The sequence below is a fragment of the Scomber japonicus genome, chromosome 10 (assembly GCF_027409825.1).
Source record: "Scomber japonicus isolate fScoJap1 chromosome 10, fScoJap1.pri, whole genome shotgun sequence".
Lineage (NCBI taxonomy): Eukaryota > Metazoa > Chordata > Actinopteri > Scombriformes > Scombridae > Scomber > Scomber japonicus.
The window spans coordinates 18,656,543-18,684,205 of NC_070587.1; the positions used below are offsets into that span (position 1 = coordinate 18,656,543).

General features: G+C 39.9%; 1 protein-coding gene across 4 annotated transcripts in view; it reads left to right on the top strand.

Moving 5' to 3' along the window:
* trak1a (trafficking protein, kinesin binding 1a) overlaps positions 1–23,180 on the top strand; it is a 34,922-nt gene extending 11,742 nt beyond the window's left edge. For 3 of the 4 annotated variants that reach the window (XM_053326743.1, XM_053326741.1, XM_053326742.1), the window contains exons 3-16: positions 8,767–8,843; positions 9,730–9,846; positions 10,274–10,374; positions 10,634–10,742; positions 11,159–11,237; positions 11,441–11,571; positions 11,693–11,767; positions 12,159–12,296; positions 12,454–12,530; positions 12,632–12,871; positions 13,082–13,410; positions 15,834–16,307; positions 17,887–17,989; positions 19,305–23,180. In XM_053326743.1, the coding sequence (XP_053182718.1) occupies positions 8,793–8,843; positions 9,730–9,846; positions 10,274–10,374; positions 10,634–10,742; positions 11,159–11,237; positions 11,441–11,571; positions 11,693–11,767; positions 12,159–12,296; positions 12,454–12,530; positions 12,632–12,871; positions 13,082–13,410; positions 15,834–16,307; positions 17,887–17,989; positions 19,305–20,367 (3,087 nt within the window). In that variant the 5' untranslated portion in view covers positions 8,767–8,792 and the 3' untranslated portion in view covers positions 20,368–23,180. Of the gene's footprint in view, positions 1–8,766; positions 8,844–9,729; positions 9,847–10,273; positions 10,375–10,633; positions 10,743–11,158; positions 11,238–11,440; positions 11,572–11,692; positions 11,768–12,158; positions 12,297–12,453; positions 12,531–12,631; positions 12,872–13,081; positions 13,411–15,833; positions 16,424–17,886; positions 17,990–19,304 lie in introns of those variants that run through there. The other variant, XM_053326744.1, reaches the window with a different exon arrangement.
* The last annotated feature ends 4,483 nt before the right edge of the window (positions 23,181–27,663 follow it).

The window sequence follows — 27,663 nt, forward strand, 5'->3', positions numbered from 1 at the left end:
GGAGATGACATGCAGAAATGTCACCTGCTCCACAACAAATATGGAGCATAATACACTGACGGTTTGCCACTAATGAGTGTGGAACAAAAAGGACATACGATGATAGTGGACAGACTGTCACCAACAATGAAAACTGTGTGCCAGCTGGTAACTGCTAAGCATGCTGGGATAGCAGAAGTGGGCACCGACTGATTGACCAACGGACACTATCCTTGGCTTCAAGACCCTAGTTGAAAGCTGGTAATCTCTGAGCATGTTGGGACATTGGATTTACCAGAGATGTTACAGCTAAGAATGCTGGAATATCGGAAACAATACAGCTGTGTGTCAGAGTGGTGAGGATGAAGAGACGAGGCCAGAGGTTTGTCAAGGCAGACTACTATGAACTGGACTGGTACTATGAAGAGTGTACTGATGGTAAGACCATTTCATGCAATGGTATGTAGTTGAATGGTCCACACAAACTACTAACTGGACTGGTGCAGGTGATAAGAGATGGATTTTATAAAAACTACACTACTTTTTGTTGGGTAGTAGACTAAAACCAACTGGCCTGCTATTATATGCAATCAATACTACATGGATTTCATTGCAAACTGTCATTGAGGTTGTGTCATATATACTGTATATGATTATGCAATCTAGAGAAATATTTACAGGATGGACGGTTGTAGTGTAACAATATAGTACCAAAACAAGACAAGAACTGTCTATAAACTACAGTAGCACAATGAGAGAACAGTTTGTTGCAAGTTAATCAGATTTTGATGTATGTATGATGTAACTCTGGCAAGAAACTGAGACAAATAAATGATTTGCTTTAAGGACGGTGCCAATGTGCTGTAACACTGTTGGATAACCACTGGCTAAGTTTTGTAACATGTCCTCTGATGCCAGATGGACAGACAGAGGTTAGAGTGAAGAGAAGTTGTTTCTGGATTAAAGTGGATTGATCTATATTCAACAACATAATAGAATAAAAGTGGATTAAAAGACAGCACAAACAGCCATGTTAAAGCTGTAGCTACAGCAAACAGCGGCTGCTGGATGAAGCAGGTGTTGTAACAGGTGCTGTGTGGCTTCTAAATAAAGGCCGAGGAGTAGCTTATATGACTAATTGTGGGTGTACTGTTAGTGTTTCCCCTTTTGTCTGAATCTTTTGATTGTTTTTTATTACAGTTGGGAAACAGGGAGGCTAGACAAGCTCCTATGCCAACCTGGAGAGATTTACAGTTGTGACAGGGAGCAAAAACTCAATTTAGGTAGGCAGGTAGATCATCTTAATGAAAAAGTAACTGAGCTAAAGGAAGCTATTTCAGCCAAGAGAATGTTAAAAGCTGTGAAATAATTTCCATATCAGGCCATTTGCAATATTCTTAACATATAAATAACTTTTTATAAAGATTTGGAACTGGCAAAAAACACAGATGCTAAGGTCATGGCAAGCAAAAAGAAACAAGGAGCTGTAAAATTGCCCATTTACTTTTGTGTATATATTATAGAATTTGGTGCAGTGATGTAAATTTATGTAATGTACCCCAGTTTGTGGTATTGTTTTACAGTAGCTACAGTATGTAACCTGTGTGGTAATGATTCTACAGATTGATCCAAACACACAGCCCTGACATGTGGTGGATTGATGGTCATGTGATATGTGTTACAGCAGAGGTTGGTTTATTGCCAGCCTTTTGGCACTGCCTCTGGCTCTTTCCTCCTCTCTCTGGGCATCTTTCAACCCGTGTCTGTGTCTCTCCTCTCTTGTCTTGTAAAGACAGTTGCTTATGGTGGTGACATTTATGTGCTATTTAATTCATTTCATTCAACACAGCCATCACCTGCTGTAATTACTTTCCATTTGGCTGAACACGAGTACATTTTTGTGAAAGCAGTGATCTGTTGGTTATACACACTACTATGCATGTGTGTCAGGGATGCTCAGTGGAAACTGTTACATAAGTTTGAGGCAGCTCAGCACCCTCCTTCAATGTGAGCTGTGCAGCTTAAACGACTGCAATGTTATTCAGCTGTGGCAGCTCGCCCAGATTTGATTTTCAGTCTTTGTTGATTTGACTTTTTGGAGACAAACACTCCCTTGAAGGCATTTTCAGAAGATTTTGCTTGATGCTGAAATGATCAAATAACAGATGACAAGGGGTGTATGGTGTCTTTGATAAATCTTCCTGCAGAGTATGGAAGCAGAAATAGAAAGCAGCTGGTTTGGTGTTATTCTGAGATATACAAGGGAGGGATGTGGAAGTGGGTTGGCTTATATTTAGCCCAATGATTTGTATGTCGCTCTTAGCCAATCCTGTCGATTGCAGCCTGCCAGATATTATGTAGGACTTTTTTAAGCCTTCAAATCAAATGACTAGGTAGATAGAGGACAGAGGATAAAGGACTTTGGCTGAGAAAGAAGGAGAATTCCAGTACAGATGTACAGTAGTTGTCTGGTACAAAAGATGTGCTTCTGAGCTCTGCTTCTGAGCTCTTTTTCCACTCATTAGAACTGTCAAATATGACATTGCCACATGATGTCAGTGTTCAAGTTTTAACCTGGTTTTACTGATAGAAACCACTGCAAACCAATTCTAATGAATGTTGAAAGTCTGTTGAAATATCATTAGGAAATAACCTGTTGTGTTTTAGAAAAGTATTTAACTTAATCAGCAGGTAGGACAAAAAGTAGTTCTGTTCTGTTCTGCTGTTTTGTTGGTAATGTAGTGTCAAAGGAGACAATGACAGGTGACTGCAATACTTCAATATGAAACAATAGCGAAAGTCTTCTAGTGTGTTTCATACATGTCATTTGCTCAGGTGTTTGTGTACTAATTCCATGTTCAATTTTGTAATTTTCCTTGAAACTTAACTCTTGAAAATAGACTATTGAAGTGAAAGTGGAGAGGATGGGGGGGGGGGTGGCGGTGGGAACATTAGAGAGGGTGGGGAGGAGGACAAACAGTTGGAGTGTAAAGAGTGAATGTGACCAGAAAAGCAATGGGAGAGGCTCAGGAGCACTGAGTGGCGTTTGTGCTGGACTCTTTTGTTGCCTGTACTATTGCATTCACAGAACTATTGAGTGAAGTTACTCAAGCGTGCTGGACGGTACTGAGCTGCCATCAGTTTTCTAGACCAATTACAGTAATTATAACAGTTGAGCAGTCAGTAATGAGCAGAAATCTGGCCTGCTTTGATGTGGCACATATTCATTTATGAAGTATCCGGTCTTCCGAGTTTTACTAGCTCAGCTCAGATAAACATCTAACATGGCCACTGACATGCTGTATATACTGTACAGTTACTCTATTTGTCTTTTATTAATGAAAAAAGATGGAAAGTGTGAAGGTATACAGTATTATGGAAACTTGATACTAAAAAAATACTGTTTATATATGCTAGTCATCGGTAATCTTCATCCATCACCGTAGCAACATTTACATGGACGTGTACCCAGGCCGGCTAATTACTGTATTTTATGGCAAAGCAATATCAGTAGACATTCTGTTGATGCCAAACCGCACAACATCAAATGAACCCTGTCAGTGATGTAATAGAGGTCACAATCAGGTGGTTACCTTAGTGATAGATTATCAAGCCATAAGGAAGTCTTTCAAATGATAAGTTAACTAACTAGGAATAACAAACTACTTTCCTCACTATCTATAAAACTTCCTTTTCACTGTCTATACTTTTTAGATTTGCCATTAAGGAAGCAACTGCTAGAGATGGCTTAGCAATTTGGCATTGGACTTTTTGTGTCTTTCCCCCAGAAACACATATTTGAACATGCTGCACAGTCTGGTGAACCTGAACCAGTTCTGTATTTAGTTGACAGCACCTTTCTTTTTGTGCCGGGCGTTCTTTTGAAATGTGTTTTCAAAGTGTTTTTTTATGGTTAAAGATTTATCTCTTGACAGTCTTGTAAAATCAGACCACTTTTTTCAGATTGCAAATCACTGAACTTGTTACCTATTTAATTGATTTTAGTGAAGTGCTTTCTTCTTATAGCAAGTTTCAGCAAGCATGTCTGCAGTTTAGGAAAGAGGCAGGTTTAATGAGTAAAATCCCTTTGCTATCATATAGCTCCTGTTCCACCCACTTCATGGAGAGTGCAGGCAGTCATTTTTTTATGTAGTCAATTATTCAAGTAATTATTCAAAGATGTACAACGTGCGTTGTCTCAAAGCCCTGCCTCTGTAACTGCTTCTGGTCCAGAAATAGTTCCTGCTGGAGCTCTGTTTCATGTCTTTCCATCCCTCAGTGTTTTAGATCTTATTCAGACTCAGGCAAAAGTAATAGTCTGCTTTTCATTACATTTACGTTAAGGGAGCGAGAGCATGTTTACATTCTTTAGATGTTTGTCCATTATCTTCACTTTACAGTACGCCTCTTATTAAACTGGGGTTTGAAAGTCCCTTTATTCATTTGCTCAAATGCCTCCCTCCGGCTCACAGTAAGCTGATATGTCAGGGATCTCACTCGAAGCCACAGTCCACACGTTAAACGTACAAAAACATTCACCTGTGTAGATTTCACTGTGCCTGGCCCCACCCTGGAAACAGGTGCATGTCTGTTGTTGTTTGCTCTGCCCTTTTGTCACCATAGAAGGCTGAACAGGACTGTACCATGTTACTTTCACCAGAGAGGGGGTTAGGTAAAGGACTGACTGAAGAAACAGGTCTCTGTCAGTTTGATTTTGTTCCTGTAGGTCTCAGCCTGAACTATTTCAACCTTTTGAACACTTGAAAGGAGTTGAAAGGTTGAGAATTAAAGGGATAAAGATTAATATTGCAGACCATTTTAAATGCTCTCATCTGTTGTATTAAGTCTATTTTAACCCACTTTTATGGCCTTAAAGCTGATGATGGAAAGTGTGTCTGTGTCTGGGTTTGTGTCTTTGTGCGTGTGTGTGTGTGTGTGTGCGCCTGTCTGCCCCTCATTTGTGTTAAAATAGAGTAGGCCATTCACTGCCCAGTCACAGAGGAGAGGAGGAGGAGTCTGGTTATCTGGGTGTCTCAGTTGCCACAGAACAAATGATACACACACTTTAAGAGACTCAGACAGCAGACGTTACTTTTTATTTGATAGATTTACACACACAGACTTTGCTCGTTGTACCCAATGGAGTGTTTAGAGAGATCTGCTCTATACAGCTCATCTCCTCTTTGGAACAAACACTTTGTGCGATGTGTACTTTTACATCTAGGCACACACAGATTAGGTATTGATTCATAGATTAAAACACCTACACGCACCTACAAAAGGCAGGTACAGTAGGGAGCCATGGTGTTGTACCTGCAGGTTTTACAGTTTAGCAGTTAGCCTCAGGGCAGGAGTGGAGGATGGCGCTGCTTACATCTGCTGGTTCTGAGGATGGACTGGTGTACTCGAACCAGCCGGAGGAAGACGAGGAATATGTTTGTCTGCCAAATCAAGGAAGCACAGAGCAGAAGGAGGAAGAAGAAGAAGAAGGAGAGGAAGAGGAAGAGGAAGAGGAGGAGGAATATGTATGTCCTGCCAGTGATGGAACTACAGAGGAGCAGGATGAGGAGGAGATGGATGAAGAGCAACAAGTTTTGTGGGAAGGTAGTCTGCAGTCATCTTTGCAAACAAGGGCACACTTTTTGCCTTTCCTCTTGGTTCTTACTAGGCTCTGTTGTAGTGTGGCTCTTCTGTCTTAATTTGTTCTCTGGTGATGTGAATTTCTGCTTTATAGGTGCTTTGAAATGGCATCTTGTCTCCTGTGGCTCGCTCCTGCAGGTGCACTCCTTCATATTAGTGTTTGTATCTAATCCCAACACAGCGTGGTTGATCTGCCTGCTGGGTTGGCATGTTCAAATATGGGCTTGGCTCCTCACCCCGGCTGTCATTGTGTATTCAGTTCCATCATGTTGCGGTTTCATAATTTGTTTAAAAATGTACAAATATTCTCAGTTGACATTTCTCTTGTTGGCTTGTTGTTTTATTACTTTGGGTTTTATTTCAGGGATAAGGGACCATCCTGAATTTCTTCACAGATATGATTAGACAGATGGATGACAGAGAGATAATGGTTGATGATGAGGTAGAAGAACACATAATGTGACTGATATGTAAATAGACTAAAGGTAGAGTGCCATGCCTGAACAAGGGACTCTTCCTCAGTGGACAGTAAAATGTGTCAGTGAGGCCACAAACCACAAAATAGAAGTGAAATGAAGAGAAATTTGTCAGGATATATATGTACAATAATATTTTCTTGGGCAGAAGCATAAGGCTCAGCGTGTTATTATCAGGTTTTACTGTGGTATAAACAAGCTTTTTTATGGATGTAATTAAGACCTTAGTCCAACAAGGAAATTGGAGGCTTACTCAATGATATGAACTTACTTCCATTACAGTTCAGCAGTGCTTTGGAGCATTGATTTGAATAATAGTCACTCCTTTGTATCTGTCGTCTTGGTGTTTGTTTTGTTGTCCTTGAACCTGTATGTTGTCTGTTGCCCAGTAGCAGCCAGGGTTATTAGGCCGTCTGTAACTCCAGACTTCTGGCTCCATCAGGCCCCCTGCTGCAGAGGAGACAGGAGGAGTCTGCTAATGGCTTCATATTAAGATTTAATCACATTACAACTCAGAATTTGGAGTCACCACTTCAGAAATATGTTCTGAGGGTTTTTTAAACAATATTTAGCCTAATCATTTGACTCCTTTAACCTCTGTCTGACATAGAAAAGAAATGGAGACAGAGCAGGTGAATCACCTTGCAATATTAGGTTATATATTAAGTTTTATGTGACCCAGATTACAGTGGCTTTCATTAACCTGCGTCTGTGCCTTTGTGTTCACAGCCCATTTATGACCCAAGTGGATTAATAAAGTAAATCAGTCTAACATTTACCTGGTTTCCTGGTCTCATAAAAAAAAGCAGGAAATCCCTGTATTTTTTTAGTCAAATCAACACAAATTAGACTCAGGCACCTTTTACATTCTGAAGTGCATACAACATTCTTTTATCCTTAGACCCTCCATTCAAACCAGGCAAAACTTCCCCCAAAAAACCTTTGTGTTAAAAAATACTGTTAAGTGTCAGTAAGCCAAGTTTCACTAAACATGTTATTTCTTGTCATGTTTCAACAACAGTGCCTCCCTCTGAACCTTAATGCTATATCTGATCTCAACCTATCATAGTGCTGAGAGAAGTGATCCTAATTGTCATTGCTTAGGCTCTGTAATATAATTGTCTGACTTGGGTGGAGTGTTACTTATAAATCATTTCCATATCTGAGTTCTTCAAAAGACAAAACATGTACATGTACAGGGCACGGCATGTAAACAGGCTCCTCCTTGTGCTATCAGCCATACAATCTCCTCATTACAGGCCAGATAACATTGCTATGATGCAGTTTTTGCGTGTGAGTATGCACATACAGTACAGTGTATCCTGTTGACCATAATGCTGATTGTTCCCTTAGTTACTCTTTGCTATAACAACTCACCCAGGAGAGACTGCACTGTTATTTGTGTGGGTGTGGGTTTGTGAATATTTGGCGTTTTCATGATCATGATTGCACGTCTGCAGTGTGGGAATGAAGACCTGTATGATTTTAACTTTTGAACTTTGACTAGTTTGCTTTCAAGTAGAATCTCTATAGCACAGCACTGTTTTATCACAAAAGGTTAATGTGAAGCCCCTCCATGTCATGCTGGCTCATTCAACCTCATCCAGGTAGAAAAGAGCACCATATTTAGTCAAATGCATGACATTACATATCCTATTCAGCTAAAACAGAACCAGCTGATGCCCTGTGTCAATGTCTATATGCGGATATGGAAATATATTGTTTGCATTGACTAACTCTGTTTTGCATCCTGGGAGGCCTCTGAGCCTGAAATGATACTTGTCCCCCCTTTTCTCTCTCTCTCCCCTCTCAGTGAAACCTAAAATAGTTCAATTGTTCTGTGTTGTAAGTGAGTGTATCATATTATGCCGCTGTGCCACCTACTGCTACATGACACATTATGATATGTTTGGTATTACACCTGCAGACAGTGTGATATCACACACTTCCTGTCTCCAGCTGAAAGTGTTGAAACTGGCTCACAAGATGTTCTAACAGTAAATATCCTCATACCTTGAAATATCCCAAACAACCAGTTTATCTTAAGAAGCCGACAAAATAAAAGGTGTTATTTTTGACTTTACACTGATAGTCAGAGCTCTGCTTGAGGAGGATGATACTGTACACAATAGCAATAGCAGTTAGTAGGCGTGGCCCCTCTGTGTCTGTGGTCATTAACTTATCTTTTCTGAATCACTGGGATGGTTGATAGATAGAGGTACTTTATATGGGTCAGTGTTAAGGTGTGTGTGAGTGTAATATGTAGGTGTGTGCAGTGCTTCTTAGGAATATAATATGATTAATGAACTTGGAACAAGAAAAGAGTGAAGAGGAAAGAAGATTGAGCATTATTTATACGTCAATCACGTTATGTAGAATATGCAATCTGACACGTAGCACTGTTGTTTGGTAACTGACTAATAATAAAAGATAAACAATCATAAAATGAATAATAAAATACAGTAATTAATATGATGCATTATAAGATTTAGAATTGAATAAAAAAACATCAGTCTCGGTCAAAAACTCAAACCAAAGTTGGCTTGGTTGATAAAGTTAATTGACTTTTTTAACAGGAGGATCTGTTGTACAATCATGGAGTGTTAAATACTGTAAAGAATAATTTAATATTGATACTTAAAACTTGTTCTTTGTCTTTCTCTCTGTGCAGTGCTGTGTGCGGACAGAGTGGGCCAGATGACAAAGACCTACAGCGACATTGACGCTGTCACCCGACTGCTTGAAGAGGTGAAATAATAAATTGCAGAATACAGTAAATACAGAGTGTGAGGTAGCCTACGTTTGGTCAAATGTTATGCAGTCTGCTAGTCTAAACACAGGATCCTTTTATGAGGCTCATCACAAAGGAGGTTTTATAGAACCACATCATAAAACCTGTTTCCAAGTCCTGATATTCAAATCAAAATGATCCACATCAGCTGCTCAGCGGCCAGCTGAATATCATGCAGCACTTAGCAAGTAAAGAACTCAGCTGGATTTTTGTGTATAAATTAAACTGTGACAATAGGATGGTGTCGTTATTAAATGAAACTCAATAGCCAGCCATCCAACTATTGACTAAACATGGCATTCAGAGATGTCCTACCACCAACAAACCAAATATGTGAAAAATCATTATACTGACTCACATTACTGTAAACAGTTTACTTCCTTTGGTTGACAGTGTGTTAATATTCACTAATCAGAGTTTTTAAACACTAAGCTGAATCTAGTAGCCATATTGTCCTATTGTTGATTGAGTTGGTGAATAACAGCAGTATCTGGTAGTCATCTGAACAGGTTCTTAATGAGCTTTTGATTACAGGTCAGATGTGGGAGTTTTCTGCTCCAGTGGGTTCACACTCCAGATTTGTGCTGTTGTCAGCACTACACGGATTAAGTGTCCTTTTCAAACTTACAATAATAGTTGTTGCTCAGTACAGTGTGGACATTGTGTTCTCCTCATTTCCCTCCTAGTTGGGATATTTACTACAGTATATACTAGCAGTTGGGTTTTTAACTTGTATGTCCTTCACATACCATACCATTCCTAGAGGACAAGTTAGCACTCTTTTAATTAAATTGCCATGTGTTTTCAACTAATATGCTGTATGAAAACTTTGTCTCGGTGCAGAAAGAGCGTGACTTGGAATTAGCAGCCCGCATTGGACAGTCACTGCTGAAGAAGAACAAAACACTGAGCGAGAGGAACGAACTGCTGGAGGAGCAAGTAGAGCACATACGAGAGGAGGTACTCTGTCCGTCTATCCGTCTGTCCGTCTGTCCGTCTGTCCGTCTGTCCGTCTGTCCGTCTGTCCGTCTGTCTGTCTGTCTGTCTGTCTGTCTGTCTGTCTGTCTGTCTGTCTGCACTTTTATATTTGATGGTCAGAAATGACGGCGAATTTTAGTAATGCATATAACTATTAATTATATACATTCTTAAAGCACCATATTGGTGGCTTAGACCATCTCTTCAAACCATTACACACAATTGTCATGTTTCAAAAATATGTATTTACCTGCAACATGTATGTATTTATGCAGTACTATATTAAAATGAATGGTAGTCATTGTTTACACTGAAACTGTTGGCACATGTGTAAAATAGACTCTCAATAGATAATGTTTTAACACATGAAAAATGATTGTTATTGTCTCTGTGGTGTTTTCACATGTAGGTATCTCAGCTGCGTCATGACCTGTCCATGAAAGATGAGCTGTTACAGTTCTATACCAGTGCTGCCGAGGAGAGTGAGGGGGAGTCTACCACCTCCACACCGTAAGTCTCCTTTCATTTCCCCCTCCCCTTTAATCACATCTTTTCTTGTCTCTTTCTTAATAAGATGTTATGCAATGCAGTTATGTAACATAATTCATATGGAAAACAAACAAAAAAACCCCAGCCTTATTAATCTTTCATAAACAGCGCAAGCCTTGAGAGCCTGTCCCAATAACTTTAGAGAGCTGCTGATAAAATCTCATGAACTGTTGGAACTGACCGAGCGATTCTCATGTGCCTCATGTGTGTCTGTTTACAGTGTGCGTACCAGTGAAATCAATGTATCAACTCCAACATTTTTCCCCTTGGACTCCTTGCAGAAGAAACTCAAAGATCTTGAGGAAGAAAACAAATCGCTGCGATCTGAGGTACACACTATCACATGAGCTCCTGCAAACACAATACTTTTTATAAATGTTTAACATGTTTCATAAGAACTTTTATTCAATTAATTTAGTAAATCAATGTGTTACATGTATTAGTTAAAGTACGATGGTATGTGAATACTATTTCCAAAAATTGTAAAACTCATGTAATAACAAGCATGTCAGTTCATCACAATGTCATTTTAGTTTAATTAATTTGGTCACAAATGCCAAATGATACACAACTGGAGTCTCATAAGCACTCTGTCTGTTCATAAGCAATCAGAAATACTGATTGCATTAAAAAAGACTCGGTGTCTGACCTTCTGGTTTCAGGAGAAGTTATTTGTCAGACTGACTAATAATGTCTACATTATGTGGTATTGATCAGTATTGTCCATTTAATTTTTCCTCTCTAGGCCAGTCATTTGGAGACGGAAACTATTTCCTATGAGGAGAAAGAGCAGCAGTTGGTCAATGACTGTGTCAAAGAACTACGTGAGTATTTAACAGACTGGGGTATATATTACATTATTATATACTGTTATTATTAATCAATTCATACAAAGCGGAATCCCAGAATAAAAATGCAGAGCTGGAAATAAGCATAATGATGCAAAAATGATGTCTTCACTCTCTAAAGGCAGTGAAACAGGTTTTCTGGCAGGTTCTCAGTGTTTCAACCCCTGTCATGTTCCCAGGTGATGCCAACCTACAGATGTCCTCTCTGGCTGAAGAGCTGGCGAGGAAGACTGAAGATGCCTCAAGACAGCAGGAGGAGATCACACACCTCCTCTCCCAGATAGTAGACCTCCAGAAAAAGGCCAAGCTGGTATGTGAAGAAGACATTAGTCATTTATATTTTCCTCTTTTATGCATGTTCTGTGTTCAATGTAGCGGCGACTGATTATCTTAGGTACAGTATTTTTCATATATGTTTGGGTCACTTGCAGTATGCTGTGGAGAATGAAGAGCTGACTCAGCACTTGGGAGCAGCCAAAGACGCCCAGCGACAACTCACTGCTGAGGTAAGGCGTTCTACAACCCACTGACCGTGGCCTCATTATTACACTTTCTGCAGTGATAGCCTGCACAAAGGAATATTAATGGTCCAGGACACAATGCTAGAGAGCCAGTGGACATGCTTACTGCAATAACAGAATTTTGGAGAGTTGTAGCCTACCTACAATATCAATATAACCTGACAGTCTTCTGCATTTGTGACAGAGAGCAGTCATATAACCACACCCTCACATTTGCTGGACTTTGGATTTAGAGTCAAGACCTTTTATAGTGATTAGATGCATTTACAATTATGGGTAAAATTATTGATAATAATAATAACCACCAGTACCATAAATTAATCTTTGGAATGAATGCTTTATTTGTTCTAAAATTCCTTCTTTTCTCCTCCACCAGTTGCGGGAGCTACAAGATAAGTATGCAGAGTGCATGGAGATGCTCCATGAGGCTCAAGAAGAACTGAAGAACCTCAGAAATAAAAATCTACCGCTTAACACACAGAGGCGTTTCCATTCCCTGGGATTGTTCCCAATGGTGAGTAAGAGATTAGAAGAGAAAAGCAAGGAGTCAAAGTCATGGAGATTGGGGGTTATCACTATAGATAGCCACAGTAAATGTTACAAATGTTTACATAAATCAGCAGCAACCACGTTATTGGTTGTAATTATTAATTTCCCGCCTCATTACGTAGGACTCGTTAGCAGCAGAAATAGAGGGCACCATGAGGAAGGAACTTCAGATGGATGATCCAGATGTAGAGGAACAAAGGTATTCACAATTAGAAACCTGTCGCACCTTAAAATATTATAAATGTATTTGGCAGAACTTTCATTTAAGCTAGATATTTGTGTGATCTCACTTTCATCCAGACTGCAACCAAAGCGAGTGTTCCAGACAGTGAAAAACCTAAATCTGATGCGTCAGCAGCGTTCATCGCTGGCCCCCTCCCCTCTCAACATCCCAGGCTCCAATCAGACATCATGCTTCACCTCAGGGCGCTCCAGCAGGGTGGGCACGCCACGCTCCAACTCCATGTATGGCAGCGAGACAGGAAGTGGGATTATCCTAGACAACAGGACTAGCAGTATCCTGGAGACTCCAGACGATGGGTACAGACAGTTTGAGTTCTAGCAACACATATTTGAGTTTTATAATTCATCTGATTGTCAGCTGTTCAGCTCTGTCTTTGTTGTCTTGTCATGGAGTCTGGAGTCAATAGGCACAGAGAGTAAATTCCAGTCATTAGCTGTTGAATTTTTATTATTATCAGGACTGAACAGCTTTAAAAATCCTTCACTTACAATGTGCCCTCTCTCCAGGTCTGAAGACTCTAACAAGCGTCCCCCTGGCACCCCAGGGACCCCAGGCAGCAGGGACCTGGAGGCAGCCCTGCGGCGCCTGTCTCTCCGCCGCGATAACTACCTCTCAGAAAAACGCTTCTTTGAGGCGGAGAGGGAGAGAAAGCTGGCTTACCTGGCCAAAGAGGATGAAAAAGAAGGCGAAGAAGGTAGTGGAGGCATAGGGACGCCAACGGAGAGCCTGCTGTCACTGTGCTCACATCCCTCCCTTGGAAGTGTCTGGTCAGGATACTCGTTTACACCGAGATCCTACTTGCCGGAGAAGCTGCAGATTGTAAAGCCGCTAGAAGGTGATTATTCCTCTCAGACTGACAAGTCCTCTAATCCTCCACATAATCAGAAAGAGAAACAGAAACCCCAAAAGAATCAAAACCAACCAAATCCCAATTCACATTTTATACATGCTCCTGAAAGTTACACTCAGATTTGTCAGAATCAATCACAGAACCAAAGCCAAAGCATTCACAATCAGCAGCAGAATCAATATGTGATTTTTCACCAGCGCACTCAGCCCAAAATCTTTTTAAGTGCCTCAAGTGATCCCATGACTCTGCAGAGCCTCAATCTCATGGAAATGAGCAGGCTGTCGAGCTCACAGCATCACCTAAGAACTCCGCTTGCTTTAGCCACAAGTCTGCTGGAGATGTTAGAACAACAGGAAGATAGTTTGAATCTCCAGCACTCTTTTTATTTTAGACACACACAGCCACGCTGCTGGTTTGAAATATAGAGTAGAAGACAGCCTACTGGCCAGGTAACAGCTCTGCTGGTTTGAATCGTAGTTTGTCAGAAAGCCATTTGCACACTTGAGAAATTTGACAAGTATGAAAATGTTTGTTATACCAGGAATATATATTGCATAAAATACTTTTGATGTGAGTTTAGTGGCTGTGAGATAAAACATTTTTTATGAGAACATTGCACGTTCCCTGGTGCATTAACTTCAAATATATTACAATAGATCAGCACTTTACACTGCATGTGCAATAAGTGAGTCAGCATGTGGTATATTAAATGGCACTTACTGTATTTTTCATTATTGAAAAAAATATTTTATTGCTTGCATCTTTTAATAGAGCATCTTTCTCCTTTAATTGTTTATTTTCATACTGTCTGAAATATTTGCAGTACCACTAAAACCATACTGTATACCACTATTACACACCCAGCAACTACCTAAAATGTTTCTGTTAAATTATTCACAGCATTCATCTCTTTTAAAATTGTATTCATTTGAAAGGAGAAAAAAATGATTTCCTGTTTTGTGGCACCACCTAGTGTTCAAATTACGCCACTTCCAAAGTAATACTGGTAAGCAACAGTACTAACATGTCTGTGTATATATCTAAACATCCAATAATGTTTAGGTTCTAGATAATGTACCTAAAATTATGGCAGAAAATGAAGAAGGCAAAAACATACACTTATGAAATGATAAAAATGTTTTGTCTTAAAGTGAAGTAGAGAAAAAGTATGTGGTAATGTTTAATTTCAAGTCTAATGATGGTTGGTAAAGAACTGAGAGATTATATGCATGACACTGTTTTGGCTATACAGTAATTAAATCATATAAATACATCAGTATGAGTGCAAGATGGTAGATTGGTGCCTTACTTTATGCCGTCCACCCCTTTCCCTCCTCTTTTGTTTTGCCTTTTTTCTTCATTTCACTTTTGTCTTTGTGCTCTCTGTTCAACCTTACTGTTTCCTTTGTTGGTAATTTCTTGAATAAAATCTTACTAATTTTCTCACCTTCTTTTTCTCTCATTCTTTTTGTGTTAGCCTCATGAGTGTGTGTACTGGCATCTCTGAAAAGACCTCCATGCACCATATGAGAAAACAACCATTCATTGGACTTGAAATTAGACTACTTTATTAGGCACAAGGACACTTTAGGAGCATTCAGTATAGTGACATTGCCCTCAGTGACATTATCATTCACTGCCACGCTGTATGAGTGTGTAAGAGAGAGAGTCCTTTTGTACTGCATGAAGACATATTGGTTGTGTCTAAGAATATACCTTTGCCTGTCCTACTATGTCTGCATACCTAATATGTATGTGTGACATCGAAGGTGTGAATGTTTATGTCCAGATGTAGTCCCCTCTGTGGTGTGTGTGCATGTATCTCTGGTAATAGCTTGCCTGTGTATGTGCGTTTGTACATGTAATGTCTGCCGGTAAACAGCTGAAGTATATTTGGATCTATTTTCACACATTTAAACATAGAAATGACATTTACTGAAGAGATACGTTTCGATATGCATTCATATGTATGTTGTTATCGTTTGTTACAATCACAAATTTTGCAATTGGTCTCCTTTTCTCAAATATATATAAATAGTCTAATAAGTCTTTTTAAAAATATTACATTTAGTATTAATGTTACGGACCGTCACATGGTTAATTAATTGTCCTTTTACTGCCAAAAAAAATCACACTTCTGGCTTGATATTTGAAGTTTCAATAATCACCTTCACCTATAAAAATGTCCATGGTTATAACCAAACACTGTGCCCTTAAAGTCACATTGAAAATGCATTTTAAGGGCATGTGGTTTGACATTTTTGGTGCTGGTATATTTTTGGTATAAATGATGAAAACAGGTGAAACAAGGTAAGAGGGGCAGCATACATTTAGTAGGATGCATTTGTGGCAGAGAGCAGCTTAACATGGATTTAGATAACATCCGTTTTTTTCCTGTTTTTTTCCAGGCTCTGCCACGCTCCATGCATGGCAACAGCTGGCTCAACCCCATATGGGTGCTCTGCTGGATCATCGGCCCGGTGTGGTCACGAAGGGCTTCCGCACTTTAGCACACGAGCATGAACAGGACGACAGCTGGCAACTGGACCAACCAGAGGAGGACGAAGTCTCATGTGACTCATTTGCCTGCTCGTCACTAGAGAGCTTGGCTCTCTTGGATCTTCCGCGCTCTACCTCTTCTCCCTCCGTCTGCCGCAACAAAAATGGCAACGCTGACGACAATAGCCCATCAGAAACACTGCACGGGGAAACATGCGGGATTGGAGAGCCAATTCAAGGAAAAGACGGACATGCTGCAAACGTGCCCCTTCCCTCCTCAAGCCCACCCCTCTCTTCTTCTCTCCCATCTTCTGAGATGAACGGGCACGTGGACCTCAAGGAGCTCCAGGCCTTACAGGCCAGCGCACTGGACCGCATGCCTGGTGAGGGGGCTTCTTAGCTGGGGTCACAGCACTACATTCACCCTCCCCACCCTCACTTTCAACCCTGGAGCATGGGCGTAGAGGGGATGGGAGGGAGGTGAAAAGGAATGGTGGGAGGGGGAGGGTTTGGGGAAGGCATTCACTGGACAGCTCACAACCCCAATGTGACGTCTCCTCCCACACGATCACGTTCATATGTACACATCTGCAACCCCACCCACCCCACCAGCAGCCCCTGTGTGTGCAGCCATCGAACCCCATCAAAACAGAGTACTTGTTTTTTTGTTCTTTAATTTACTTCCTTCTTAGCTCGTACTTTCTCTCACTGCCACACTTTGCTTTAATTCAGCCCATCACACTTTATTTTTCAGTCTTTCATGACGCCTATCCTCTTCAGCAAAGCTTCCGACATCTATAATCTTTTACCATTAATCTCAATCTCTCACAGTGATGACCTGCAGTGAAGATTATTTTCATATTTTGCTGTTATTAATATACATTTAATTCAGAAATATTTCTTTAACTTACTTGGCACTATTAGTGTTTATTTATTTCTCCTAGCAGTCAACACTCAGAAACACATGCATGCAGGAATATCATGGCTTAGGTCCAGTATGTGGACACGTACGTGTATATCGGGTGTTATTAGAGCAGCTGTCCAGGACACATAAACACATGACACCCGTGGCTGGTTAATATTGGAGTTGACCCAGCAGAATGGTGTAGGGTCACCTTCATACACACATGCACAGTACTTTTCCTTGGTGAAAGTATTGTGTACGTTTTTTTCCCCAAACCTAGGAAAGCTGAAAGTGAAACACTGAGTAATTACTCCTCATCTTTTCCCCCGATTTTGTGAAGAAAATAAAAAGCAATAGCTCAGACTGTCGCTGTATTTAAAAAAAGAATACTACTGACAGTTACCTCCAGTTTCACCGCTCTGCTATTCTTTCTTATGCTTGTTTGTGAATCATCATTCAGTCTATTCACTCAGTATAACACATATTATATGGGACATCATGTCAGATACATTTGAGTGTAATAGCCCTAAATTTCCCTCTGGTCTTCTTGATCTCTATTAATATCTGCAATATCTAGGACACATGTATAGAAATAAGTAATTTTGCCTTCAGCCAGAATTAAGATAATTTAAAGAATCACTGTGAAAGGTAAATATTTATAACACAAAGTTTAAAGCTACACATTCAGTTAACTTAACAATGTTTACCATCAATTCTTAGACATTAATCCTAACGTGGAATGCCTCAAATATACTCTAATCCATTTCATTACTGAAGAGAATTTGATGAAGTTCTTTCAAAGTTTTCATGAAAGATGCTGCTGGCAAACTTACCTAACTCAGGGGGTGTACAGTGCACACCCCATCATCATTTCAATATCAGAAATTGGGGTGCTGGTGTGTGGGTGCCTTTGCTTTGGGCTTAAACTCTGATTATGGGCCACTTTTCTCCTCTTTGTTGTCAGTGTTCTTAAAGTGTTGTTTGGTACCATTTGTCTGAATACTGACAAACCTATCCCTCTATTCTACTCCCCTTCTTTCCCTTGTCTTCTCCTCTAGTTAATTTCCCAGGGAAGTGTATGTCACACACTAGCTCGACATACACCTTCACCACCTGCAGGATTATGCACCCTTCGGATCAGCTGACCTCTGTGTCCCCAAGGTAAACCTCAATTACCTGAAAACTTAATAATGTTTTGTCTATAGTTGTATTATATTGTCCTAGGTGAGTATGATTGATCTTTGACAGACTAGTGATCTGTTGTGAGTCATTTTTCTACTTTGTATTACATATTTCCTAAATAGCACAATAAAGAGAAAATGCTGAATCTACCATAAATAGGAAAAAAATACAAAAAAAAGTTAATTAGACCTACAGTGGTAACAGGAATGTCTGATTTTAAAGCGAGAATGCTTTGATGCAGCAGCACCTGCCTGACTTTATACTCTCTACCGTATGTCCATCCCTGCTGTCTGATTGCCCTCGGCAGTTCATGTGATGAGGAAGAGGAAGGGGGGTTGTATCATATGGTTGTCATGGCCGGCGTTGAGCAGACCCATTGAGTGCACCCGCTGGGTTGCGCATGGGTGAGGCAATGCATGGGAGTGCATTCCTTAAGACTGTGGGTGTGAGTGTGAACCAAAATAACATCAGTTTGCTCTAACTTTGTTTCAAACTTAGAGGGCAGTGACGGGTGCACAGCTATTTGAGGCAAATATGGCAAAATAGAATTTCAGAATCAAACATAGAATGCTCTAGTATTTGCCTCAAGTGTTACCTGTCAATATGTCTCTAACTAACTTTTGACTCAATGAATGACTCAAAAACGTCCACCCTCCATCGTTGTCTTTAGTTGAATGGAGCTGGTTCAGGTGACATTAAGTGAACTTTCTCTGGTGCTTTGGTCAGTGGTCATATACAAATACAAATCAGGCTGGCCTTTGGCATCAGATGTCTTAAATTCCACACCTACTGCAAGCCATTCAACACTTTGGGAGCTCTATTGGCACCACAAGCCAGCTTTGAGTCAAGACAGGGGTTACAGTGTTAACACATTATCATCTGCCGCAACAGATAAAGTTCATGTGATGACATCTGAGCCAGCTCAATACTGAGTAATTGTGACACTCAGTTCTAATCAACTTACTGTGCGATACTATCTCTAGAGGGGTTCTCCATAACAAATAATGCAGTGAGTCTATGTTTCTTAGTATACGTAGATAACGCCTAGGCTGAACAGGAAAATGGATTAATTACTGCATGTTTTTTTGTTTTTGTTTGGTAAATACTGTCCTTTTAAAAATGTTAATACAGTACGTCTTGATTTTCAGTTAAAAAGCTACGTATTGAGGCTTGATAACTAATGTCTACCTGTCTCTGTCCCTGCACCCATACTATTTCTCATCACCTTGCACATCCAATTCATCCCTGTTCCTCCTCCTCTTTCCTGTGCCTTCATCCACCTCTCCATCTTCAGCCTGGCATCGGCTTCTTGTCAGAGCAGCACTTGCATCAGCACTACTACCCCCACTTCTTCTCCTATACCCTTCTCCAACCCGCATACGCCTTCCTACACCCCATGCTGCACCCCGCGCCGCCTCTCCCTCTCTCTCTCCTTGGCTGAGTCCTTCACCAATCTTAGAGACTCCACCAAGACCACCAGCACCTCTCTAGGACTCGTGCGTCTGCTGCTGGAGCATGGGATCTCGGCGTCAGTGTACAACCCACGCAGCTGGGACCGAGGGTTGGACACCAGCGGTGCTTCCACCCCTGTAGCAGGTGTGCAGACACAGAGGCGCATCGACAGACCAGGGGAGACCTTAGAAAAACGGCTAAAGAAACGCCCGGACACCCTCACCCTCCAGCCCTCCACTCTGCCCGACTCCCCTCATTTCCGCTCCAAATCTGCCTCTTCTACCACCGCCTGCCCAGTTTTTCAATTCAGCCCCTCCAGTGACGACCCACCATACTACGACACTTTCCTCGCCTCCAAGCCGGCACGTACCATCCTAAGGGAAGTGCTGGGGGAGGCAGAGAGGGAGCGAGGGTGCCAGACAGATGATGAGAGCCAAACAGAGATGATGAACCTTAGACTTGTGGACAAACTGAAACGTTTCCGCACCCTCTCGCCTCATGCTGCTTCTGTTGCATCTGGGAGTACTCTATTAGCCCCCTTCGGCTCCACCGGATTGGGGAACAGTACACTGGGTGGGGGCCTTCCAGGTTTGAACGCAGGACTGAGGAGGAATCGAAGCTATCCCGCCATGGTAGGCGCTAGTATGGCTATGAAAGACCCAGGAGGGCCCCCAAGTACAGAGATACTCATACCACATACAATGCAAGCCCCAGTCACAGTGCACACACAGGAATTAGGAAAATTGCAAACAACAAATCACACATTAGTCACACAGACCACACACATGCCACAGACACTACATGCACTGGAAAATGTGGCGCCACAGACGATAATCGAGAATCAAGTCAGGCCAAACAACGGACCGCAGGATTCAGCAAGCAACAATGATGAAACTGGGACATAAATTGGAAATATTAAATGATAGATCCTATTACAACACATAAACTCACATCTCACAGTACCATACATGCCATTACTACACACACATACAAGTGTATTTGCAAAACCAAATTCCCTACGTAACTATATAGACATCCTTCAGTATGGAGTCTCCCCACAGAATGAACAACTACACCCTCAGACTCTACTTACCCTCTTTCCTAACATTTAACAGTCTAATCAATGTAAACTGAATGAACCAGTAGTGGCTGACACTGTTACACTGTGTTATAATCATATACTGTCAGATGAATGATGATAGAGTATGTTGCCTTCCTCAGTGTCCATTGTAACTGTATATTGTATGTGCAATATACTGTGTCATATATAGTATAATATTAAAGGCCCAATCTGGTGAAAGTACTGCAGTTAACTCTCCGTCTCCTTCTCAACCTGAACGAGTGCACTATTGAAAAAGGCAACAAATACAAGTTAGATGTACTGTACCTGGGCTGTTTGGAGCCTTAATGTTGCTAGGCTAGCACATTTTACTCATAGCAAAAATGAAGCCTCAGTAATTTGGCTGCTAGTCCTGGGCTAGGTGGACCAGCCTGTTTACCAGAGCATTTATTCAAAGGATGTGTAAATCACCAAAGAGCTGGTTAATGCTGATCCTCTTTTAGACTGTAAAATCAGACTATTATTTACTTTATTGTAGAGGTAACAATACCTTTTTAAAATGTGATTAATTTGCCAATCTTATATCATTAAAAGTGTCTATTTTTAGGACTTTTCATGGTTACGTATGCACTGAAGTTGAATGGAAATTATTACACAACATAAAGTACAGTGGCATTAGAGATTATTTTCCACCAGCAAATCTTTTTTGTCTTTTTCTTTTCTCTCTGCATTAACGTACTCAGCATTTAAAAAAAAAAAAAAAGAAAAGAAAAATCCAGATTGGGTCTTTAATGTGTTCCCCTCGCTCTGACTGAATGTTCTTCTGTGCCTAAAAAACTAACAACATACTGTACCATATGTCATTGGAGTATGGGTTTGCATTTGTTTTTGTTTCTGTTATTTTAATATTTTAATTTTCCTCTTGTTAAATGGTATGCAGTAGAGAGAGAAGATGAGAATAATCATGCAAACACAATTTATTTGCATCTGAAAACATGCTTACTTCTGTCTGTTTTTGTCTCCTCCTTCTTTGAGAATCCTCGGGGAACATGTAGCACTTACACAGTAACGCCGAGCAGGTCCGGCTATACAGACACCTGGTAAAACACTGTGACTACAGAGAGAGACGACACACAGACCTGCAGAGAACACCAAATCTTCCGTTTCCCCACTTTTTTTCTGCAACACTGTCTTTTTATTGCTCATCAGTATAGGACAAGTTTGAGAAGGAGGACAAATGTAGCAATTTGAGTCTATTGAGGCATGAGTAACAAACATCCAAAATCCAAAAGAATGCAAGCGGGAGCTGCAAGTTTGCCATCATAGTCACCTGTTACACCCTGAGCTGTCAATCAAAACCAAAGTTACACCCAAATAAAGAGTGGGTGGGACCACAAAGACGCAGAATTGAAGCATGTCACAGATCACAGGTTCACTTTTTTTCCATCATATGCATTCATACTGTCCCCATAGAATTTGTTTTGCCAAGATCAAACAAGCTGTGGGTAGAAACTGTAAAGCAATATTAGGCAGTATGAGACGTGTTGGTTTCTGAATGTAACTGTAAAAAAAAGAAGTGACTTGAAATATCCAAATGATGGTTTGAAGAGCAAGAGACTGAGCTTTTATTTCTAACACAGTTTGTTGCTGAAGGAAAGTTGGAGTATCACTGACCTAGCTCTAGTGTCCAACCTCGGGAACGCCCATCAGACCTTGATGAAGTCTGCATGGGTTTTCATGGGTGTCATCAACACATGGTTGAAAGCCCATTTCAATCCCTTCCTTTATTTCAAGGCTCTTAGGTTGGACATTAGAACTGGACCAGTGACTGCTTGTCTGACTGACTGACATTGAATGAATGGGTGAAGTGGCTGCCTCTGATGCTGGCACTGATCTTTTGAAATCCTTAATGATTAAGGAGTTAAACTAACAATGTTGTCATTGGGAGATTAATGATTATTAAATATATTTATTAAAATACTTGGATTATTAGCAGCACGCTTATAATTAATAATCTATTATTTGTGTTTAAGTGAAGGACTTTGGCTGATTTTATGTATATTTTGAAAGCCCACATTGACAGTTTGAATTATTTTTTATTGAACAGTTGCTATGGTTACATGATAAGCATTTCTGTGGCACTTAGTAGAAGCATTTCCATTTAAAACAATGGGTACTGTTAGCTGTCATCAAGCTTATACTGATTATGCCCATTACTTCATGACAGTTGCACATTTTGAAGAGAAAAAGATAATCAAACAATAATTCACAGTATTTAATAATGATACCAAGTGCTAAGACTGAAGCGACAAGGAGCTGGTGTGTGTGTGTGCGTGTGTGTGTGTGTGCTTGTTTTTCTGTGTGTCATTGAATCATCTGAATGTAAGTTATTACAAACAGTTATCCTGCTGTAGGGCCATATATTTGTGTACAGTATGTTGATCAGTTTGTGTTAATCTCAGAATGGGAATTATTACATTGTAAATGTATGAAACACATATTCATGCCAATTTCATTTTTTAATAAACTGTAACAGTAGAAAAGAGACAGCTGCTTATATTGAGTAAAGAGGGAATGAAACTTTTCTGTTCAGGGACTGAATGTGTTCTGGTGTACAGAACAGATTGTACTGTCAATAAAACAAATACAGAATAAAGATGGACCTGTCTGCCTGTTTAAGTGAAGAGTAATGTGTATAATAATGTGAGTAATAATGTGTGTAAGTGTACAGCCGCTGACTTTAAATCAGTTCTGACTAGATGGAAATATTTCCAGTTGCTATAAACATCTGGGAATACTGTCTCTGCTTTCCCAAATACCCATAATATCACTTGTAGCAGCTTGGCTGGGTGATGTAGTGGAAATAAGTATCACATTAATCATTTTCAGGCATATACCACAATGCATGCAAAATCACATAACTAACTGAATTCAGTCACAAAACTTCAATAACTTAAATACATGTGTTCACTGAAATTCAAATAACTTAATTATGTCACATGATATAACCATATCACAATAATCCCTAAGAAAGAAGATAAATAAACACTCTGTTCCTTTACTACAGCGTCAGAGCCGGCATTCTGGTGCAAACCTCCAGGGCAGGACGGGGAGCTGCTCCCTGCAACCCAAGCCATATAAAATTCAATGGTCATATACACCGGCAGCAACCACTGCTCCCCTCTGGCTCTGCTACTTCATTGTCTATTGGGATTTTTTTAAGCAGGAACTTAAATCAAAGAGCAGGCAACATTAATGTCACAGCTCACACCTGCCAACCACTTGCAGATTTTTAAACTCAAAATTCCACATTGCATAATTTTATTTGGAGCATGATGACAAACACACTGTTATTTTTTGCAATCCCAGAAATATGAACTATTCAGAGGTAATCTGCACAGGTAGTCTGCTTTGCGATACACATGCCTGCTAATTTGAGCCACAAAATCAATGTGGCGTTGTGTGTGCATGCACCTGGGGATGGATCCAAGAATTATTTAAAACTGAGCCCCCCATAATGACTTGCTTGTTGTCCTATACTATGTGATGTAATACAACAGCTATATTATTAGATGTTAAGATTCTGTGAGGGTTTTCTCCTCCTTAAAAAATACCTGCATGACCAAACATGTAGGTGTGTTCTGCATCTTGTACTTAAAGGATATCCATCATCTCTCATCATAATCTCCTTTCCCAATTTAATTCTATTGTGGCAAACATTGATATTTTAAGGTGATACACTTTTAAGTTTGTCTGAATAACAGTACAAACTTCAGAGTGCATGGAGTTACTTTTTCAATTACAGCTTTATTCCACTGGGAGGCAGTGTCTGTCAGCAAAAACAATAGACAGCTGGCGTAAACACTAGCCATGGCCAACTCTTCATCTTAATGGTTTGCTTTCTTTCCTCTAGGCTTAAGAAGGGCACCCAATGTTGATCTTGGCCTCAAAGGGAAGCCTAGCAGAGCTTTCTCTCCAACAGTCTGTCTCTCCATCAACCTGTAGATATACAATACAATTAGATACAACATCTGACTGCACCACAGCTCCACAGCTCTTTCTTGCCATATACTATTGTTAATGAAGCAGGGGAAATAAGTCATTTTGGGAGAAGGTTAATATTGGAAACACATATCATTTATGATTTACTAATGAAGGATTATGCCATCTTTCTTAATAACAGATTCCCCAACCAGAAGTTATAAAAGTAGAGAGACAGAGTGAGAGATGATAGAAAAGAAACTCAGGTGATGGAAAGTAAGGATGGAGGGTGGATGATGGAGAGAGATGAAGATGAAAATGAAGAGAGGGGACAGATGGATAGGCGGCACAAGATGGTTGTGAAACTGTTTTTGATGCTTGGTAGAGGGTGAGCAGGTGTGTGTGGTCCCACGAGGGGAAATTAGCACATTCTGGAGAGTTGAGGACTGAGACGATGATGACAAGGAAGCTTATTTCCCTGGCACATCTCACTCAGCTCTCTAAAGATGAAATTTATTTTTTAGGAATATTATTCCTTACTGATTCCACAAAAAACAGTCCTTACCACATGAATTTCATCTCATCATTTATCTTGTTTATGACACATTCCAAAGGTGCTGTTTCTTCTATTATTTTGGTATTCAATCATTTTGCTGTTGTGGCCAGTTGAATTTTAATTAGCGAGTGCTTGATCATTTCATGCCATGATTTGGCTGTAAGGATGGCAGTGTACAGACTTCTTCCCTGAGGATGAACCCAGCTGACTTTGGAGATCCTATGACTTTTCCTAAAGCACCAACAGAAAGTTGTTTTCTGTATTTTAGTGAAACAACTCTAATCTCAACACTGTTTTTTAAAGATCATTTTCCAAATCCTGTCCCCAAAATAAGAGTTGTGTGTTTTGGGCAACTGTGAGACATATGCTCCACGTCAGCCAGTTTGGAATAACATCATCAGCAAGAATGAGAAGATAGCAGCCCCAGTTCATGTAATTTTAATGACATCCAATACAGCCCATTATTTACTTAAACTGGGTTCATTTTGACTGTCTCATTGAAAGAGGCAGAAATCTGTATTCTGCAAATGAAACTGTTGTTTCAACCTGTCAAAAGTGTTATTGAAACACCTGCTTCATAACAACATCCACTACTTGCAGTACCCCTAATATATTAATATTTGAGTACCTTCCCCGCTCATTCTATCAATAGATTTACAAATAATAGCAGGAATGTTTGAGGGCAACATTGTTGATAACCATTTTAATTAGCTGGACCTGCCTCGCAGCAAAATTGAAATCATGTCACAAGTTTGGAAAATAAATTGGATTTTATGCAAGAAAGCGTTATCAAAATTCTGAAAATTCAAGGACAGGGTTTTCTTTAACGCAGATATTTCATATTGATATTTCTCCATTTAAATTTTAAATTCTGAGGATCAATTTCACAAATAGTTACTGCCAATTATTTTTTCCAATTCACTTTATTACCAGAAATCTCAGAATATATTTACAATTAATCAAGAAAAATGTAGGAGGGTCAGTTATCAATAGAGAAAAAAAAGGTTCCAGGCCAATGATTAATAGCAGCATTATTAAAGGACAGCCTTGTTTTGTGCCCCTGCCCACCTGACAAGGGGATTTGATTAAGCCAACCTCAGAGACAACAGGGAACAGACTTGTACAAATCTGACAATGAATACTTGTTATCATGTTCAAAGAGCTCTGTACCTGACTGCAAGAAACAGAGTTTGATCCAGGAACCGCCCAATAAACTGAGTCATAGAAAGTGTCTTTTCCTCTCTCTGACATGAATAAAGTCAGCTACTTTAGATGCTACACATGCTTCAAGCCAAGATTACTCAAGATACTCTTGGACACGGAATAATTAACAGCAGCTTTGAGTCCACTTCAGGGGAGGGATGTGTGATCATGCCCTCAAGAGGTGAAGCATGACGCTGTGCTGCAGAGCCAGCACCCCTCATCAATGATCCTGCACACACACTGACCGTGTCATCGACCCAAACGCTTTCAGAAAGTCTGAAGAGCCTCAAGAGACTGAATGGGCAGAGCAATTTTATTTGTCTTATTTTGACAGATTTGGAGAAGATAAATCTAAGAAGAGTGATGAAGAGGAGGAGGAGGAGGAATATAGGGTCATTACTTGAGGGTGCATTAGGATTGTTACACTGTTGTTTACCAAACAAGCTACAGCAAGGTAGATTTTAAAACTGCTCTATAAATAAAGTTTATTGTTATTATTGTCATTCTTATTTTTATTATTATAAAAAGAAACAGTACTAAAGGTGAATATTAAGTAGCTGTGACATTTTTAACTTAAATTCAACAAAAACAGCACTTGATGTAAAGATCTGCAACATTTCTGAGTATTATATTTAAAGAAACTTTGATATATTTGTATCATTTTTCTCTGAGGATCCCTACTGCATGTCTGCTTCACATCACCACTGTATACTTGAACTACAGTACCCTCCTCAGCCAGCAGCTCAACATTTGTCCAATTCACATACTTCTGGAGAATTCCTCCCACAGTGAGTTTTTATGTTTGTTTCTATCGTCTGTCTTCTGTGACAGTAGATCAGAGTTGTGAAACAAGTTCATCCTTCACTAGGGGTTTAAAGTGCTGCTATTAGAGGTTTTCAACTCCAGTGTAAACATATTAAACATATGTTCTCTAGTCAACAGGAAGTCGTAAAGCTGAGAGTGAACACATGAGACAGGATTACTTTGAGGTGATGCTAATGATGCGTAGTTTATTCATACATGCAACTGTGTTACTGACACTGAATGTCAATATTGAACATGATGTTTAACACTACATTTGTTAAGTCCTTATGAATGTATCAAATATGAGCAAATGACCACATTTCAAGTAGAACATCAAAGTTCTTTTCATTGTGTTCAATAAATCCTGAATGATAACATATAAATACCTAACATCCATTTATTTTTACAATATTAGAAGGTCAATAGTCATTTTAAATTTCATTCAATTCATGATGCATTTGTGTATGCATATCCAAAAGGCAATAATGATGAGATCTCATGTTGATTAACCTCAGGCAGAAATGCTTCCTCATTCATATTGAAATTGGCATTGTATGGACATGAATCTTTTATATTTCTCATTAGGCAAGTTTACTA